The sequence below is a fragment of the Stenella coeruleoalba genome (assembly GCF_951394435.1).
Source record: "Stenella coeruleoalba genome assembly, chromosome: 3".
NCBI lineage: Eukaryota > Metazoa > Chordata > Mammalia > Artiodactyla > Delphinidae > Stenella > Stenella coeruleoalba.
In genome coordinates this window covers 28,520,299-28,538,690 of record NC_137148.1, presented here as the reverse complement: position 1 = coordinate 28,538,690, position 18,392 = coordinate 28,520,299, and the positions used below count along the sequence as shown (strand labels likewise).

Below are 18,392 nucleotides of genomic sequence, written 5' to 3'. Positions count from 1 at the left end.
AGAAACATTAAAAAGGTTTTTCAGTCAAAGACATTCCTGGGAGGGGGAAGGAGGGCATTGTGGTTGTCATCTGGCCTTTAGTATTGGTTCCCCAGATTGGCAGTGCAGTAGAATCATCTGGAACGCTTGTGAAGAATACAGGTTCCTGGCTCCCCCCATCCTGCCCCTCACCCCAGACGTACTGAGTTGGAATCTCTAGAGGAATAGTGTCCAAGACTCTATATGTTGAATTAACTCCACAAATGCTTCTTATGCAGCCATCCTGGCATTCGTCTACGGACTCGGTTTGGCAATCACTGATGGAGTCAGGAGTGGAAGCTGAGTATCACATTCCCAGTCCACTGCTAATGCCATGTGACCTTTTCAATCCACAACGCTTCTCCATCCTCCAAACGCAAAATGACAACAAAATTATAGAAGCTGCCCTTTTACCAAACACATGGAGATAGTCCAGGAATGAACTAGGCTATGCCACAGACTGCTTTGCTTCATTCGAGCTTTCTGGAAAAGGCATTCTATAAAGTCAAAGGGCTTATGAATACAATTACTTCCATCTGGGGATTTTTTTTTCAATCCAAGATGAAGCTGGTATTCCGGGCACTTACTTGAACTATTAGTCCAGTTAACAGAGGGAGACTTAGGAGTATTCAGTTTACAGAACTATCTCCTCATCTTCTAGCCTAGCTCATGTCTAGTGATCCCTGATGGGAAAGGGAAACTCTGGAGAAAAGAGAAAAGCCAGCAGAGAACACATAGGGGTTCTCCTCCACCCTACTGAGGACTGCCATGGCTGCTTCAGCTCTCCTCTTGGCAGCCCCCAGGGTCTGAAAAACATATTCACCCCTGCCACTGTGGGGAGGCGCACTGTACCTCTGATGCTCCGCTCACACCTCAGCCCTCAGTTTGCCCTCCGTTTGGCCCTTGGAGCCCGCTTTCACAGTATGGGTGCAGTCAGTGGCAACAGAGATAATTTGAAAGGACTTGCATTTGATGCCTGCAGCCCTCATATGTTCCAGATGTGCAGGTCCTTAGTGAATTGCAGCAATGGGAACACAGTTTCTCTGGAAGAGTCCTAAAAGTGACCCAGAAGCTGAGAAGTCTGTAGAACACTCGGAGATGCCTGTTCTGTAGGTCTCAACTGAAAAGAAAACTGGACTCTGTGGTGAAAGAGAGGGCTGCATCTCAAGTTACCAGATGACAGTGGTCCTCAACTTGCATGGCGCGTCATAAGCACCCTGTCAAAATGCAGATTCCTGGGCCTCCCATAGTTACGGTTCACAAGTTCTAAGGTGAGAACCAAGGATTCAGATTTATAACAACTATCTTAGGTGATACTGATGTAGGCTGTCTGAGGACCACATTTGGAGAAACAGTGAGTTAGTAAAGCCTTTATACAGGAAGTGGGACTCATCTCCTTTCTGAAGAGTAGGTAGTGTTTTGGCTGATGGAGAAGAACGAGAACGGGTTTCCACTTGGAGTAAACAGCCTGAGGCCATAAAGACAGAATAAGCGTGTGTGTTGGTGTGTGTGTGTGTGTGTGTGTGTGCGCGTGCACGCACGAGCACACTCGTGCACACGTGCACCGGTGGGGTGGGGTCGGGGGGTACTGTAGTATTAGGGAAGGCTGTAAGAAGACCAGTCTGCCTGAAGGGAGGTTTAAGTTGAAAGACACATAACGTATGAATTGGATGGAGAAAATGGAGTCTTGGGTGCCAAGTTGAGGAAGCTGGACTTGATCTGCTAGGTAACAGGGAGTCTTCATAGGTCTTGAGAAGGCAGCAGCGACAGAAAACTCTGCCAGGGAATCAGGCCAAGACACCAAAGTAGGAAACCGAGAGTCTTTTTATCAAATAGATTACTTTCCACAACCATTTGGGCCCTTGGGAGCGTGTCAATAAGGAGTGCAGGAACCACATTTAGACGCTTCCCTGGGTCCACAGGAGGGAGAAAAGTGAAACTGGATGAGCTATTGAAAACCACCCCCAAATCAGCACAACATTGCTTCTGGGCTCCTAAACAGAAAACAAATCCTAAAGTTGCTCTGAGGCTTTGCAAGGCTGCCCCCTCAGATCCACACCCCAGCCCCAGGGGTCCAGTGCTGGCTGTGAATCCCCAAGAGGAACCCTTTTCCTCTCAACTCAGCAGCTAATTGATTATATAGTTCCCTGTCTCCCCTTCACCATGCCCTGCACTTCGGTCCTTCTAATGAAAAAGCTGAGCTGGTAACCAATGGACTAAAGTAAACTGAACTAGGATCTCGATTTAAAACAGCTCATTCAACTTTAAAATCATCCCTAAAGAAAAAAATGACTCCTTTACTCTTCCCAGAATCCACTCTGGTCTCCAAAGTGGAGTGCGTGTACCCCTATGGGTATGCAAGATGACATAAGGATGTGGGGAAAAAATTAAAATTTCTCTGCTTTTAAAAACAATCTTTTTTGTTTTCTATTTTTATGAATATAATATTACATAATATTTAATACTATTGTACATAGTTTATAATAAATACATATTTATGGAGAGTGCTCAAAACATTTTTTGTGAAAAGAGAGCTAATTCTCAAGAGTTTAGAGACCACTGCTCTAGACGAATGCTTTCTAAAGTTTTCAAGTATGAAAAAGCTCCTTTTTCATTAAAAAAATCTGTGATAATATTTTTATAGCATTTCCTACATGAGAAAATTCAGGATGACAAAGTATGAAGAGTCAGAATCTAATATTCTGAAATGCATTTGCTTTTCACTAATTGCAAGAACACCCTCTTTTATGTAAAAATAATGCTCTGCATATATGTGTCTGTGTAAGACTCATTTCCTCTCTCTCTCGAGGATGCTCACAGATTGGTGACCTTGTTCCCTAACTCCAAGTCCCACCTCCCGGAATCCGATGTCTGTTCCAAGACCGCGTCATTTTCCTTTACTTGCCCTCCCCAGCCAGGGACACCAGCCTTCTCCCTGCACCAACAGGGCAGCAACTATAGAAGTAAAAATCAGGGTGGCAGCAAGACCTGCTTCTGGAGCCTGAGATTCAGAAATCACAAGGGCATATTAATGAACTGGAAAAGCGGTCCAGAGATTGTCCACCAAATGTATCGATCATTTTGCTTTAGTTTGGGGTAAGATTCCACCACTGATTTCTGTTACTCTGACTCAGGCCACAGAGAATCTTCTCGGAGCTACTCAGTCTTTGGAGGCTGCTGCTGTCACCTTTGACCATCACCTATATTAAAGAAGTTCTCGTGGTACAGTGATTAAGACAGCAGGGTCTTAGGGCCAGACTTCCAGGTACAGAAGTTGGCTCAGCCACTTACTACTTGAATGAGTTACTTAATCTATCTGTACTTCAGTTTATTCACCTATAAGATGGCAATGAAAATACCTCCCACCTCGTACGGTTGTTGCAAGGATTAATTTAATTAATTTATGAAAAAGGATTAAATAGTGCCTGACACAGGAATGAAATGAGCTTAAATAAATATTACCTGTTATCATCATCATTACTACCAGGGTCCATTCCCCTTAAGCAATTGATTATACTTGTCCTTATGTACTCTGGACATTCTTCATAAAGCTGCTTACAGAATCTCTATAAAAGGCTCCTTCTCAAACGCACACTCACTTCAGATAGGTACCAGGCTTCCTGAAGGTCAGACCAACTGCTCTTTATCATTCCCTGTTGTTCCTGTACCAGCTTTTTTACCAACTAGACAGAGAAGGTAGGGTTCATTACTTATGCATCTTTTTCGAGATTTCTGCAACACTTAGAGCCCCAGATACCTGGAAGGTTCCCAGTAATAACAGGCTAACAAATTAATTCATTGCTTCATTAATAATAGGCAAAACACCAGGAAACTGCTTGCCCATGTTACTGTCTTCTCCTTCCTGAACACATGGAAACAGTGGTCACAAGGTGACCAGTCACCTCCACCTGCCCTTTTCTCAACCACTGAAGCCCTAGGCTCGGGAGGGTTCTCGCCAGGTCAGCTGGTGACAGAGTTCCACTTCTAGTGTCCCTTACCCTGTTTCACCAACCATCAGTCTTTTACACTCTCTGCTTCGCAAAGGCCTCGCGTTTTTTTTGTTATTGACTCCTGAACCCCGCTGCATCGATTGCTCCATTTTTTAAAACCTTCAAACTCTCTATCTGGCTCCTTCTTCACTGCCTAAAATGTTCCCAGGTCGCCTCCTCTTATAAAATTAGCTTCAAATGACCTTTCTGCCTTCCCTAGCTACCCTCCTGTTCCCCCTCATCCCTTTCACTATGCAGGACGTGGCATACACAGCCTAGGCTACCGGCCCACGCCTTCCCCTCATCCCTGGGATCTGGCATCTGCTCCAACCCTTCTGCAGAAGTGGTTCTCGTGAGGTCCCCAAGGGCCTCTTACTGAGTAAGTGCAGTCGCAGTTTCTTGTATCCCCATCTCATGGCAGCATCAGACACCTAGGCTGCTTGGCTTCTCCTCTTGGCTCCCAAGGCACTGCTCTAACTCAGCTCTCCTTGATAAACCTTCTCTATTGGACTCTTTGCTCACTCTACGAGGGTCCTCTGTTCCCTTCCATTAATATGTCCATTCTCCAAGGGTCTGTCTTTCCATTTCTTCCTTTTCTTCTCTCTCCTCTCAGAAGTTTTATCAACTCCTATAACGTCAACCTCGGCCTTCATGCTTATAATTTTCCATTTCCCCTCCCTAGTTCTGGTCTCAAATATTCTTCCATGCTTACGATTCCCCTTCTCTCCTCCCCAGTTCTGGTCCCAACTTTCCAGCACCTAGTAAAAATATACTTGTGGATTTCTCCGTTGTAATTCAAAATCAATATATCAAAAACCAGACCCGCCATTCCTCTCCCACTTCGCTTCCTTTCCTGACCGGCTTATCTCTGATGATGGCATCTTGAGGGGCCTGAAACTTCATGGTCATCTTGGGGCCTCACTTTTCCTCAACCCCAAATCCAATGCCATGTCCTGCCAATTCTTCCTTCACAGCCCTTTTGTAACTATCATTTTTGAATAGGTAATACATTCCCACGGTTCAAAAGTTAAACTTATAGGAAAAGGTAAAGGTTGAGAGGTCTCACTTCAAATTCTATTCCCTTTCACAAGCAGCCTCTAGGTAACTTTCGTTTCTTTCTTGTGTTTCCTTCAGTGTTTCTTGATGTGAATATAAGCACATATTCTCATTTCTCTCCCCTCCTTCTTACCTGAAAAGAGGTATGTTACAAACACGGTCCTGCATTGTGCGTTCTGTTGCCTAAAGATGTATCCAGGAGATCTTTCCCTAGTGGTAGGTAAGCCCTTTCTAAGGCTGTATGTACCACATAGTGTATATTAGTCCTTCAGTGATGAGTATACTTGGTTGTTTCCAATCTTCTACTATCAGAAACAATGCTGCAAAGAATAATATCATCCATTTAAGTGTGTATTCAGGAAAGAGTCCCAAAAGTGGGATTTCTGGCTTAAAAGGTAAAGGCATCTGTCCTTCATAGACTCTTAAATCCTTACCTTCTCACTCGTGCCCCCTGTCACCAGCCTGGTTTTACACCTAGAGGTAAACAGCTGGATGAGATAGCTTCCATTCTAGCTATCATTGCTAGACTGACCTTTCCAAAAGCACACTTTGATTTATTCATCCCCCTGCTGGAAAATCTCTAATAGTCCTCCTTGTCTACCAAATAAATGACTAATTCCTCAGCCTGCCCAAAGCGCCCTCCTTTCCAGGTTCATCTGAGTGGTCCTTACCGTATCTAGCCAGCGCTGCTGATTACTTTCTAAACACACGCTGCACTTTCCCACCTCCATGCGTCTGCCAGGCCTTGTTCTTCATCAGAAATGCCCACCCCTTCTTCTGCCTACCCAACCCTACTCATTGTTAAAGGGCCTTCTTGAATGGTACCTCTTCCTGAATCTATCACTTACTACCTTCAGTCAGAAATGATTTCACCCAGCGCCCCCAAAGCCCTGCATTTAAACCAGTCCCACGGCCTTCTGGTGCCTTCCGGTGCCTTCTATCGCAGTTGTCTGTGGGTAGCTCACCTTCCATACGAGGTTGTAAGTTCTCTGAAGGCAACGGCTGTGCCTTTTGCCCCTTATAGTTCCCAGAGCCCTCGTCCAAGAATTTCACATATACAAGTGTCTCATTAAATACTTACTGGAAGACCATTTATCGAGAGAAATCAGCCTTCTGGCTTGACGCCCTTCCCCCATTGCTGGAAAAGGCTCCCAGGGAAATGAGGCAGGCAGGTCTGCCGGCCATAAAGCACGCGCATGTGCAGCAAGGCGCGAGCACACACAGACGCATACGTCCCGCCCGCACGGGAGCCTGGCTCATAAATTCTGTCCATTTTGCAGCAGTTACAGGATTAATGACAACAAAACTAAGTGGAATTCAGCAAGCACTTCATCCCTCTTGAAGGTCCGTGATTTTTCAAAGCTTTCGTTGTTTTATTTGAAGGACCACAGACTTCAAAAAAAGTTAAAGTGAAGAAACTGGGTAAGGCCTATACCTGAAATAAGAGACCCTAGGCTATTCTCAAGGTACGGCCATAATCAAAACCTATTCTAGAAAAACTCTAGGCTAGGCCTCAGAAAGTCTGGGTTCAAGACCGAGTGTTGTTATATTATGTGGGCATTTCAGCTAATCAGGAAGTTGTTTTTCCCATCTAGAAAAAACAAACACACAAAAAGACCTTCTTTTACAGGAAAACTTTTTCCCCTCCAACCTACTACTCAAATGTGGTTCTCCATTCATGCGGCAGGAAGAACTGTGAATTAGGGAAAAGAGGGTGGTGCTCTCACCATCTTTTGTAATATAACCTGTTTACCTGTCTTGAGTTAGTCTGGAATCTAACTGGAAAAGCAAAACTCAAAGTCTACTGTGGCTATTCATAGAAAGGGTTGATTTCAGAAGATGAAGGCCAACCTCCTTCCACAGACCTACCATAGTAATCTCTCTAAAGAAAGGGAGGCCGTGTCTGCCTGCCCTCGGTTCAGACAAACATCCCCCGCAAACGCTTCTGGTACTTTCCTCTCAGGTTCAAGCTGCCATCACCTCAGGTCAGAATTTCAAAAATAGTTACCTAAGTTGTCTCCCTGAATCTGGGCTCTCCCAGGGCCCAAGGAGTATACTTGTTGGTGCCAAACCAAGTGTCAATGACTTGCCAACTGACAAATCCATGGGTCTGTCTTCGGCCTTCACCTCATTTGACCTCTCTCTGCCATCTGACTCTGCTGAAACCACACTGCATTTCCTTTTGAAGCCCCTTCTCCGCCCTTGGCTTCCATGATTTGGCCCCTCCTGATTCTATTTCCTTGCTGGCTCCGCTTCCGCTACCCAATCCTAACGCTCTTGTCCTCCAAGCTTCTGTCCTCTGCTTTCCTTCCCTCATTATTACCTTTACGATCCCTGTCACACTGCCCGCCTCATCCATGGACTTCCCCGCTTCCTGACAAGGTGTGAGTTGGGGACAGGATGGACCCTCCCCTGGGCAACCCCCCACCCCGACTGTGGTTCTGTGTGGGCTCAGTGTGGCTGGCTCCCCCAGACCCAGCCGGGGAAATCGAGTACCTCTCAGTGTCACGTAGCCATAAGCCAGGGTGGCCAAAGCCTGTGCACATTTCCAGGGTTCTTCCCCAAAAATAATCCGAGAAAGGATGACACAGCGAATCAGCTCCTCATTTGCTTGGGTATTCTGCAGAGAGCAAACAAGTCATTACACTTTGTGGAAAGGAGGAAAATCTCCAGCCTGTATCTTATCACTGGATTGCAGGACTGCGTCCACTGTCAACTTTTTCTCTCCTCCCCCCTTCCCAGCCCACAGCCAATCCATCAAGCCCTCTTGGCTCCACCCTATTCCTAAGTTCTAACGCTACACACGTCTCATTTCTGCCACGTGTACCTAGTCCAAGCCACCCTCATCTTTGACCTGGGTGAACACAGCCCCTCTTAATTGCCTCCACTCTTGCCCCCCATAGTCTACTTTCTACATCATAGCCAGAGTGACTTCTTTTAACCTCTTATTGTGAAAAACTTTAACAGTATACAAAAAGAGCATGGAGAACGAGTCAGCTTCATCGCTCACAGCCAATCTGGTTTCATACCTATGCTCCTCAAGCATCCACCCTCTCCCTCTACGATTTTGAAGCAAAGCAAAGATATTAAATCATTTCATATTTCATAAGTATTTCCAAAAGATACAGACTTAGAAATATAACCACAAAATCATTATCTCACCAAAATATTAATAATGATTCCTAACTATCAAATATCTAGTCTCATAAACCTAATAATTACCTCATAAAGCTAACATTTCTTTTACAGTTTAATTGTCCATACACTGAGATCAGTCTCATGAGTCTCTTTTCATCAATGGGTTCCACCTCCATTTCTAATTCTTTTCATTGCAAATTATTTATTGAAGAAACTGAGTTATTTGGTTTATAGTGTTTCCCAAAAATGGAAATTTGGTTGAATCTTTATGGTGTCACTCAACATGTCCTTCCAGTCTCCATTCTGCCTTTATATTGGTGGTTGATTTAGAAGTTTGGTTACCTTTAGCTTTTTTTTTTAAGCAAAACTACTTCATATGTTCTACCATCAGAAGACACCTAACCTTGGGTTGTCTCTTTCTGCTAAAAGCACAACTACATGAATTAATCTATAAAAGATTATAAAACGCTGATATCCCAATTCTATCATTCCCTCTTCATATGTTAGGTGGAATAACTTTATAAAAAGAAATCTCCTCTCATCTCCTTCTTAGTTACCCAATAGTACGGTTCGTATCAGAAGGACAGGATACATGATTTAATCATTCTCTTTATTTATCAGCTTTCCAAATAATGAGTTCATTCACTAGCATCCTCCAATGGTGACCAAATAGCTAGTTATTTATCATTCTTCTTATTCTTCTTATTATTATTATAATAAACATATCTTGATTTTTAAACAAATCTGATGTTCCTGAACATAGCAAACTAATTTCTAACTTGGGGCTTGTACACCTGTTGTCCCCCCAGCTTGGGACACTCTCACACATCGTTACCCTCTTCTCTCATTTTCATTGCTTTCACCTCAGAGAGGCCTTCCTTGGCCACCTTATCTAAAACAGACTCTCACCCCATCACTTACTATCCCATTGCCTATTTGATTTTTTTCTTCATGGCACTCTCTCTGATATTGCAGTAACTATTATTTTGTTTATCTATGATCTGTCTCCCCAAATAAAAAATAAGTTCCTCAAGAACAGTTTATTCCTGGGGCTTCCCTGGTGGCGCAGTGGTTAAGAATCTGCCCACCAATGCAAGGGACACAGGTTCGAGCCCTGGTCCGGGAAGATCCCACATGCCGCGGAGCAACGAAGCCTGTGCACCACAGCTACTGAGCCTGCGCTCTAGAGCCCGCGTGCCACAACTACTGAGCCCACGTGCCACAACTACTGAAGCCCACGTGCCTAGAGCCCGTGCTCCACAACAAGAGAAGCCACCGCAATGAGAAGCCTGCACACCGCAACAGAGAGTAGCCCCCGCTCGCCACAGCAATGAAGACCCAACACAGCCAAAAATAAATAAATAAATTTATAAATTTAATAAATAAATGAAAGAACAGTTTATTTCTCATGTTCACTGCTGTATGCTCCATGCAGAGAGGAGGCGCACATTCAGTATTTGCTGAATAAATCATCTCTCGATTGGCAAAGATAAGTATGAGGCGGGGAGAGAGCCCCTGGCTCTGTAGAACTGACAGGCAGAGCTCTCTAAGAAATCAGAGAACTGCACCTTCAGGTCACAGATGTCAGTAACTCTACAAACACAGTCATCGACTGGCTGCGCTAACTGACAGAGTCAGGCATTCATTTCCCGGTGAGGTGAAAACGGCACTTCAAGGACTCAAAAGCCTGGAGTTTCAACCCTCTGTTTACTGACTGTGATGTTTGGGGCAAGATCACCCTGAGTCCCAGCTTCCTTTTCTATCTGGAAATCTATACCATCTACCTCATGGGGTTACTGTAGGGAAAGTGAGTCAACATCAAAGTGATCCAAATCTGTTACGTGTTATCTGCATGTAACCATTTACAGAGTAACACACAGACAGAGTGGTCCAAGGACTGCTCCCTTCTGATCCCCATGATTCCCGTCCCCCCACCCCATCTCCTTCCTACCCTGATGCTTCACCCCTCCCAGCTCATACACACAGACGCAAACAGTGTTAGAGCGACATTTCCCCTCGTGTTTTAGAAACATCCATTCAGTCAGAATTTTTGAGAGTTCTGCACGGGCTGAACGCACAGTAAATACTAAGTTCTATTCTGAGGGAGAAGCATAACATCATGAAAAATCACTGGAATGAGAGTCCAAAGCCTTGAGTTCTGTCCTGGCTCTGGACATTCTGTATTCATTCATCCCCACACTTCCCGCCCTGGGGAAACTGAGACAACCAGTATGGGCTCTAGAGGTCAATCCAGGGCTGCTGCTCCTGCCACCAATATTCCTGTCCTTCAGGGCTGTGAGCGCTGAGCTGGGCTAGATATAACTCCTAAATCTAAATCTTTGTCATTAACCAAACTGCTCAAGGAGCTGTCAAGTCTTTTTTTTTTTTTTAATATTTATTTATTTGGTTGTGCTGGGTCTTAGTTGCGGCAGGCGGGTTCCTTAGTTGTGGCTTGTGAACTCTTAGTTGTAGCACGCATGTGGGATCTAGTTCCCAGACCAGGGATCAAACCCGGACGCCCTGCATTGGGAGTCTTAACCACTGCGCCACCAGGGAAGTCCCAAGGAGCTGTCAAGTCTTAAAAGCCCACACTTGCGTTCCACAGCAGTTGGTACTTGTCTTTCTAGAAGTGATCACTCTAGCCTGGGTTTATGAAATACTATTGGATCCAGGTCAGGATGATGGTCCTTTGCAAGTTTCTGGGTACTTTACAGAGGTAACTTTATATTATAAATACATCCATCTAGGGAAGTATCAGCTTCTATCATCTCCCTCTGAAGTGCTTCTCAGCCTTTCCTAAGCCATCTGCAGAGTTTTTTTTTTTCACACATGTACGTTAAGATCATTTTTTCCTTTAGCCAGGAATGGCCAGGAAGTCAGTAAGTCAGCACATGAACTCCTTTGCTGATAAGTAATGCTCTGGGAGCAGGTCGGTGCCTGTGTGTTAATCGTGAGGGTCACTGACATGCTTTCTCGGGTTCCCGCATTTTGAACACTCTTGCTAAACGCTTGCTCTGAGGTCCCAGTTCCCAAGTCCTTGCTTTGCTCTTGAAAATGGATACCTACACTCTCTGACCCCTGCTGCTACCGCCCACTTCCGGTCCTTTGGTTTGCTTATGATTCCACTGTAACCACAGGCATCTCACCGTATCCTTGCCAGGCCTGAGCCTAGACTCTGCCTGGCTACCCTTGTTCTCAGCCTCCTGCCTCACTATCCTGGCCTTCTTGTTACCCAAAAGATATTATTCTGAAACCTTTCAGGAGAAATCAAGAGATGATTTTTTAATTAATGTAATCAAACAGCAACAGGAAGAAGCAAACAATTTGTAGTTTAAAGCTAGGAGCACAAACACTCCAAGGAGGTATGCACAGTGACCCACGTGGAGCCCGAAGGCGGGCTGGCTACCGACTATGCTCTGCTTTCTTTTCTTCCACTTATAGAGAAATATAACACCTTCCTCTACTTCATGTCCTTCGATCTGCAATTAAGGAAGAACTTCTCTAGTCATGGACGTATTTTTAAATGGAAAACTCAGTGAGTTTTTTGTTTTATTATCATTTTTCCCTTAATCAGCTGAGCTACTTTCTTCTGGGATTGGGCTGGTTTCTCTCTGGGAAGAGACATACGGTCTATGGCCTTCTCCTCCTTGGCTTTAGCATCTTGTTCGCTCTCTCCAGACCCACTAGTGGGATACAACTCATCTGTTTGCTGATGCTCTGGGATCTTGGTTTGCTGTGACCTGTGGGTACCAGGGAGGGACACGGAGTCAGGTTTAACCCTGCATATCTCAAACAAGGCAGCACTGAAGGACAGAGCCCTCCCAGCTGGGGGCTAGGAATATGATCTCTGAAATAAACCTGTAGAGTAAAGCTAGGTGGTGAACTCACGTCACCTGAAAAGCCAAGAATTAGAACGGCAATGTAGTGGTTCCAATCAAACAGATTTAGGGACCCTCCCACCTACGGCAGAGTCGCAGCCCTGCTGCTTACCAACCACATGACCCTAAGTAAGTTACTGGTTTGCTTCACTGTAAAATGAAGTCAATATGAATACCCACCTGATGAGGTTATGGGATTGAATCAGATAATACTCATAAATCACTTAGCCTGCTATCTAGTAAGTGCTCTTTTAACATTAGGTATTCTTATTTTATGAGCTCCATGACGTGAGGATGTTGAATTGGAAGATCTCCAAGAGCCTTGATGTTCTAAAATTCTGATCCAAACCAGGGGGGAAAATGGACATAATGAAATAAGGTAAAGGGAACTAACACTTTGAGGTCAGAACTTCATGTGTCTTCTTTCATATTTCTTAAAAGCTTCAACATAAATAGTAACTAAAGAGGATGTGGTCCCACCAAGGAGAGGGGAGAGAACCCACACTGGGTCAAGTGCAGATTCAGAAGAGAAATGACCTTCTCAATTATGTTAGAAAAAACAAAACAAAAAAACAAACGTGTTTGAGAAAGAGCTGAGTGGGTTGAAAATCTCCCTCTTCCCCAGCACCCCCTGCCCACCCCCTTACACACACACACACACACACACACACACACACACACACACACACACACCCCATGCAGATCTCAGACTATGATGCTGAACGTAATTATGAATGGGTAATTGGTACGATAAAGATAAAAGCCCAAAGAGTTAATCTTACATAACAAAAAAGATAACCATATCCTAACTCTACCAGAGACATCATAAAGTGATCCAGAAGAAATAGAATTCTATGATATTAAGAGCAACAACAGAAATTTTAATTATTAATAAGTTCCCCCAAAGGAATCACCTTTGTATTCACGATAGCTTTTAAAAGTTCAACCATAGTATAGTTTTTAAAACAAAATTTATCTTCCTTTTCCACTGATTAGATAAGTAATGAATTTCCATTGTAAGAAAAACAAAAAGAGGAAAATTTAGAAGGAAAGTAAATGTCAAGCATAACCTTTTACACCAGGTTCGAATAAATGACATCCTAATACCCATCCAGAGTCCTGTTCTAAATAACCTATGTTTATTTAGGCATGTGGGCAAACCAGGTTATGTGGACAGGACAGCAATGTTTCTTCAGGCCCAAGCCCAGGGCCCAGCAGGACTGCCTTCTGCCCACAAACAGAAATGTGCTTTCAGAAGACATGCAAATTCAATGGAAAGGCCAGGGAAGGCTGGCGCAGCACTGTAATCAGGAGACAGGTGCTAAACCTGCCTGTTCTCTGCCTAGTGAATTCCGTACTCCTCCTCCAACTCGAATGTCACCTCTGCTGGAAGTCTAGCACTGGAGTAGCAGTAGAAACACCCTCTGCAGGGCTTGCAAAAGTCTTCTCCAACTTCTACTATAGTGCGAATCACGCAACAGTCTCATTTTCAAAATCTGCTTTTGTTTCGGAGTCTTCTTTGCTTCCTAGCCAGTTAACCCCAGGGCTGGGGCTGAGTCTCATTTGTTTCTAAGAAACCCTGATACCTGGCTCACAGTGAAAACAAATAATGGCTGGTTAAATAATGAACAAATGAATGGAAAAAGAAAGTGTAAGGCCTTTAGGATACCTGAAAAAGACTGAAGGTGGAGGAAATCTGTGACAAGAGATCATAACTCAAGAAAACTCACGGAAAGAAAGCTCAGTCCCTCAATAGAAGGCTTCGCGTAGGCTGCATATTTCACCCACCTGAAGCAGAAGTTCAATCTACTGGGGTCACCAAAGAGATTACTAATTTTGGATATTAAAAATTATAAGCCCCAGGGGCTTCCCTGGTGGCGCAGTGGTTAAGAATCTGCCTGCCAATGCAGGGGATAAGGGTTCGAGCCCTGGTCCGGGAAGATCCCATATGCAGCGGAGCAACTAAGCCTGTGCGCCACAACTACTGAGCCTGCGCTCTAGAGCCCACGAGCCACAATTACTGAGCCCATGTGCCACAATTACTGAAGCCCACGTGCCTAGAGCCCGTGCTCCACAACAAGAGAAGCCACTGCAACGAGAAGCCAGCACACCACAAGAGTAGCCCCCACTCGCCGCAACTAGAGGAAGCCCGTGCGCTGCAACGAAGACCCAATGCAGCCAAAAATAAATAAATAAATTTAAATAAATAATTTTTTTAAAAAAAATTATAAGCCCTAAATATTTAAATTTCAGCCTTGAATGAAATTAAGCTGAGACCAAAGGGAGCAAGCTTCAACAGCAGGGCCTCAAAGGAAGTAGAAACATTGAGGTCTTGACAAATGACTTGAGACTGCCAAGCCCTGAACTAGCTTTGAACATTTTGCTATGAAAGGTAAAAAACATGCCTGGAGAATATTGACCAGTTAGATATCTGGAAGGATAGTCAGAATAAAATAATTAGGCCAGTTAAATGAAAGATCTGCTAGGTTTCTAACTTATTCTACATGTTGCCATCATAAATGTGAATTCTGACTAGTAAAATTAAATATGAATTATCTGATTATTTCCAAGATACTCTACTGTAAACTCTACATTTTTAACTTCAATTTTATATTTGTATAACCCTTAACCTTAAGATATTTTATGAGATGGTATAGAATTACACTAATACATTAACTACTAGTCTCATGTGGCTATTAAGCACATGAAATGTGTCTGGTCTGAACTGAGATCTGCTGCAGGTGTAAAACACACACCGAAATTCAAAGACTTAATTGAAGAAAATGTATTTCATGAATTACGTTATGTAATATTTTAGAGATACTGAAATAAATAAATATGGTGTTAAAATTAAATTTACCTGTTTATTTTTATATTTTAATATGGCTACTTAAAAATTTAATATTACATTTGTGGCTTGCGTTATATTTCTACTTGATAGCACTGGTATAGAGCAATGGTTCTCAACCAAGGGTGATACTGCTCTCAGGGGACATTTGGCAATGTCTGGAGATATCTTGGCTTGTCACAACTGGGACAGTGCTACTGACATCTCATAGGTAGAGACCAGGGATGCTACAATGCACAGGACAGCCCTCACAACAAAGAATAATCAGATCCAAAATGTCAATAGTGTCGAGGTTGAGAAACCCTGGTATAGAGGAGTGGTTAAGGAATGGACTCTGGAGTCAGACTGCCCAGTTTGAATAGCATTTACTAGCTGTGCGACTTCGAGCAAATTGCCTAACCTCTCTTTAATTCATATTCCTTACCTAAAAAATGGGGTAATCACAGTACCTCCCTCACAGAGTTTTGGGGGAATTAGTTACATTAATATGCATAAGTACTTAGAACAGTGCCCGGCACATAGTATTTGCTCAATAAGTATTAGCTGTTATGATGTGAAATTTTTAATTTACTTATTGTCTCTTTATTTCATGAAACAATTTCAATTTCTCATTAATTTTTCTATATTTAATTCTCCATGACTTTACCAATCTTGCTATAAGTAACCTATCTTTATAAAAAAAATTGAAATTTCCCTTAAGTTAGGAAAAAACATTTGTTTTCCATCTTGCATAGGTTGCACAGGTACAAATGGACATTAGAGCAGAACCATTATTAGCATACAACACAGAAGCTCAATCTTCTCTACTATATAATATGCATGCAAAGTTTACCAAGGTTTGCCTTAAGTGGAGGTCCCAACGTTTCAGGCCACTGAGTGAGTATGATACTTACAGATGGAAGCAGAAGTCCCAGTCGGTGTCATTGCTGACAGTCGGGATGTGGATGGAGCTGGCTCGCATCTTCTTCCTACCAAGAATCACATGTGAGGTCAGCTTTGAAAGAAAACGCTTAGAAGTCTGTTCTGTTTTCCCTTTGTTGGATGCTATCGGCTTAAAATGAAACTGCCCAAATACATAACCCATCCTAAATCCACAAATAGACTATACACACACACTCGTGTATGGAGACCGTGGAAAGCAGAAATTAAAGACATTTGCCAAATTAAATCCCTGAATCAAATTTCCTTCCTCTAATTTTTACTTCACATTACCTCCAAAATCCCCTACCTTTTTTACCCCTTAAGCCAACACATTAACAGCTCCTGAATCAACAAAACTATGATCTCCTACTCAAGTCAGATACTGTTTTTGCAGGTAACCCGCTCTCACTACTAACAGTGTATTTGTTGGTTAATTCTTCTCCGTGTCCCTTGGGCCATCTCACTACTTGATAGGTGATCCTAGTTAAGGAGCTAAAACACATGCGTCTGCTTTGGTTGCTGTCATTAGCTGATGGGGGAAATGACTGAAACTCATGGCAAAAAATCTGATTTGTAATTATCTGCTAAATTGAACCCTCATGGCTATCCGTGTCGCTTAAATCAAATCGAACTCGAATGCAGTTATTTATTGAACACTGGTACCCACCAAGTCCCTCCTCATTTCACCCTGCAGAATGTCACTCATTCCCACCTGAGCCCTGAGGAGCTAGCTCTCTGACTCAGACTCCACAACATTCACAATCCAAAGACTAGAAGAGAAGATTCACTAATTTGTCTTTCTCATCTCTACTTTCAAAACTGTGGCCAGGGCGAGGGGTTCTGACGTCTCAACCTCCTCAATTCTGTTCCTGTGCGGTTTCACATGGCCCTGGATTGTAACACCACTATCGCCCCCCTCTCTCAAGTGCAAATCGCTTCCTTATTTTCTGCCGTTGTCTCCCCTTAACTTTGTAAACCTTAACACCACATTCCGAGCAACGTCCGAGCTTCCCCTGGCTTCTTTCCTGTGGGCGGTGCCCCGGCCGCAGAGGCTCTAGCCCGAAAAGCGGGCGAGGGCGGCCGAGAGGCAAGCGTGACGCGGCGTACCTGGCCGAAGGCAGAGGAGCCACGGCCCAGAACTAAACTTCCCGGCTCCCTCAGCCTGGCGGCTCGGCTTCCGCCGGCGGCTTCAGTGTACCGGCCTCTTCGGACCTCGTTCAAGGCACCGTTAGCTTGCCTTGCGGAAGAGAGAAGCTCACCTCGCTCTACCTTTCCCGCCCGCCGCCGGAGTTCTGGCTACTGAGACAATGGGGTTACCATGGAAACTGAACGTTGCGGGCGGCGCCCGCGCCTGTAGCCATGGCGACGAGGGGCACTTCCGGCCCAGCGAAATCCCAGGCCATCCACGCAAACCAAGCTGCCGCCGCACCCTTGCCTTAACGGTCCCCGCGGGCGAGACTCGGGCGACCTTAGCTTCGTCCCCACACTTCCCTCTGCTGCGGCTGAACGGTCCACTACTGTTTTGCTTAAAGGGACCTCTCGGCGATAACGACGCCGGAAGAGAAGGTAAATCCCATCGAAGGATGGAAAGGGGCGTCCGGCTCCACGACCTTACCAATTTAAAGCTGCGACGACGTACCGGGCTGTATTCGGCGACACTCTTCGCCCCCGCGTGCCCCTCCGCGCGCCCTGCACCCTCACAGTTGCCCAGCTGTTCGGGTCCTCCGGGCCCGCGAGGAAAGGCTCAGATAGAACTATTGACGGTGCTGGCACCGTCTGTGTTGCCACTCCCGGTAAGATTAGAGCTACGCATGGATAAGGGAGCGGAGTGCAGGAAGTGAGTAGCTTAAGATATGGACCACTAGTTCTGCTAATGATTAGCAGTTCAGAGAATATTTTCGAGGGTAGAGGGCACATTTGGCAAACACCACATAGCCCTAAGTTATGCACCATGTATCCTTATCCTACCCATCTTCAGTGGCCTGAAATACCCACAGTGGTAACAGTAACTCAGATCTGACAGGTACAGGGGCAATTGTGGTTAATAACCAAATGAACATCACTGGCTCAAGCAGCCTCGGGTTTCAGGGTGTTGCCATGAACCCCACAATGAATTAGGGGCTGTGACAAGTCAAGTTGGAACTGGTATGTCCCTCTCCTTTTCAAACAAGAGCAGGCTCAGTAGAAAAAGAAGGAAAATATTTACCAAGAACTTGACGGGTGGTGTTTACATTCAGTGTTTGTTCTTTCCAGTTCCGAGGCTGAAGTTTAATTGCGGTTGATCCAAGACTGCCAAGGTAGCCTTTCTGAAGTTAGGTTGGAGGAGCTATTTAAGTGAGTTTGCTTTAATATCTCTTAACTAAAACCTGGATGGCCTATTAAAGTTTAAATCTGTACCCTCAAACTCCTGAGCCAAAATTTTAGAAAGACCCCACCCCTTTTATTCTCTGTTTTCTAAAAGAACCCTCAGCATGAAAGGATGATGAGAGCATTGAGCTGGGCTTCAGGATGTCAGGGTTCTGCTTTGGACTGTGTGCCCTGGGG

The 18,392-nt window shown here is 44.4% G+C and overlaps 1 protein-coding gene across 1 annotated transcript in view; it reads right to left on the bottom strand.

Moving 5' to 3' along the window:
* TTC23L (tetratricopeptide repeat domain 23 like) overlaps nt 1-17,813 on the bottom strand; it is a 42,492-nt gene extending 24,679 nt beyond the window's left edge. Inside the window, exons 1-4 of the mRNA XM_079915668.1 lie at nt 17,464-17,813; nt 15,821-15,895; nt 11,758-11,941; nt 7,560-7,683 (exon numbers count right to left, since the gene is read on the bottom strand). Of these exons, the coding sequence (XP_079771794.1) occupies nt 7,560-7,683; nt 11,758-11,941; nt 15,821-15,895; nt 17,464-17,801 (721 nt within the window). The 5' untranslated portion in view covers nt 17,802-17,813. The remainder of the gene's footprint in view (nt 1-7,559; nt 7,684-11,757; nt 11,942-15,820; nt 15,896-17,463) is intronic.
* Nucleotides 17,814-18,392: the final 579 nt, after the last annotated feature.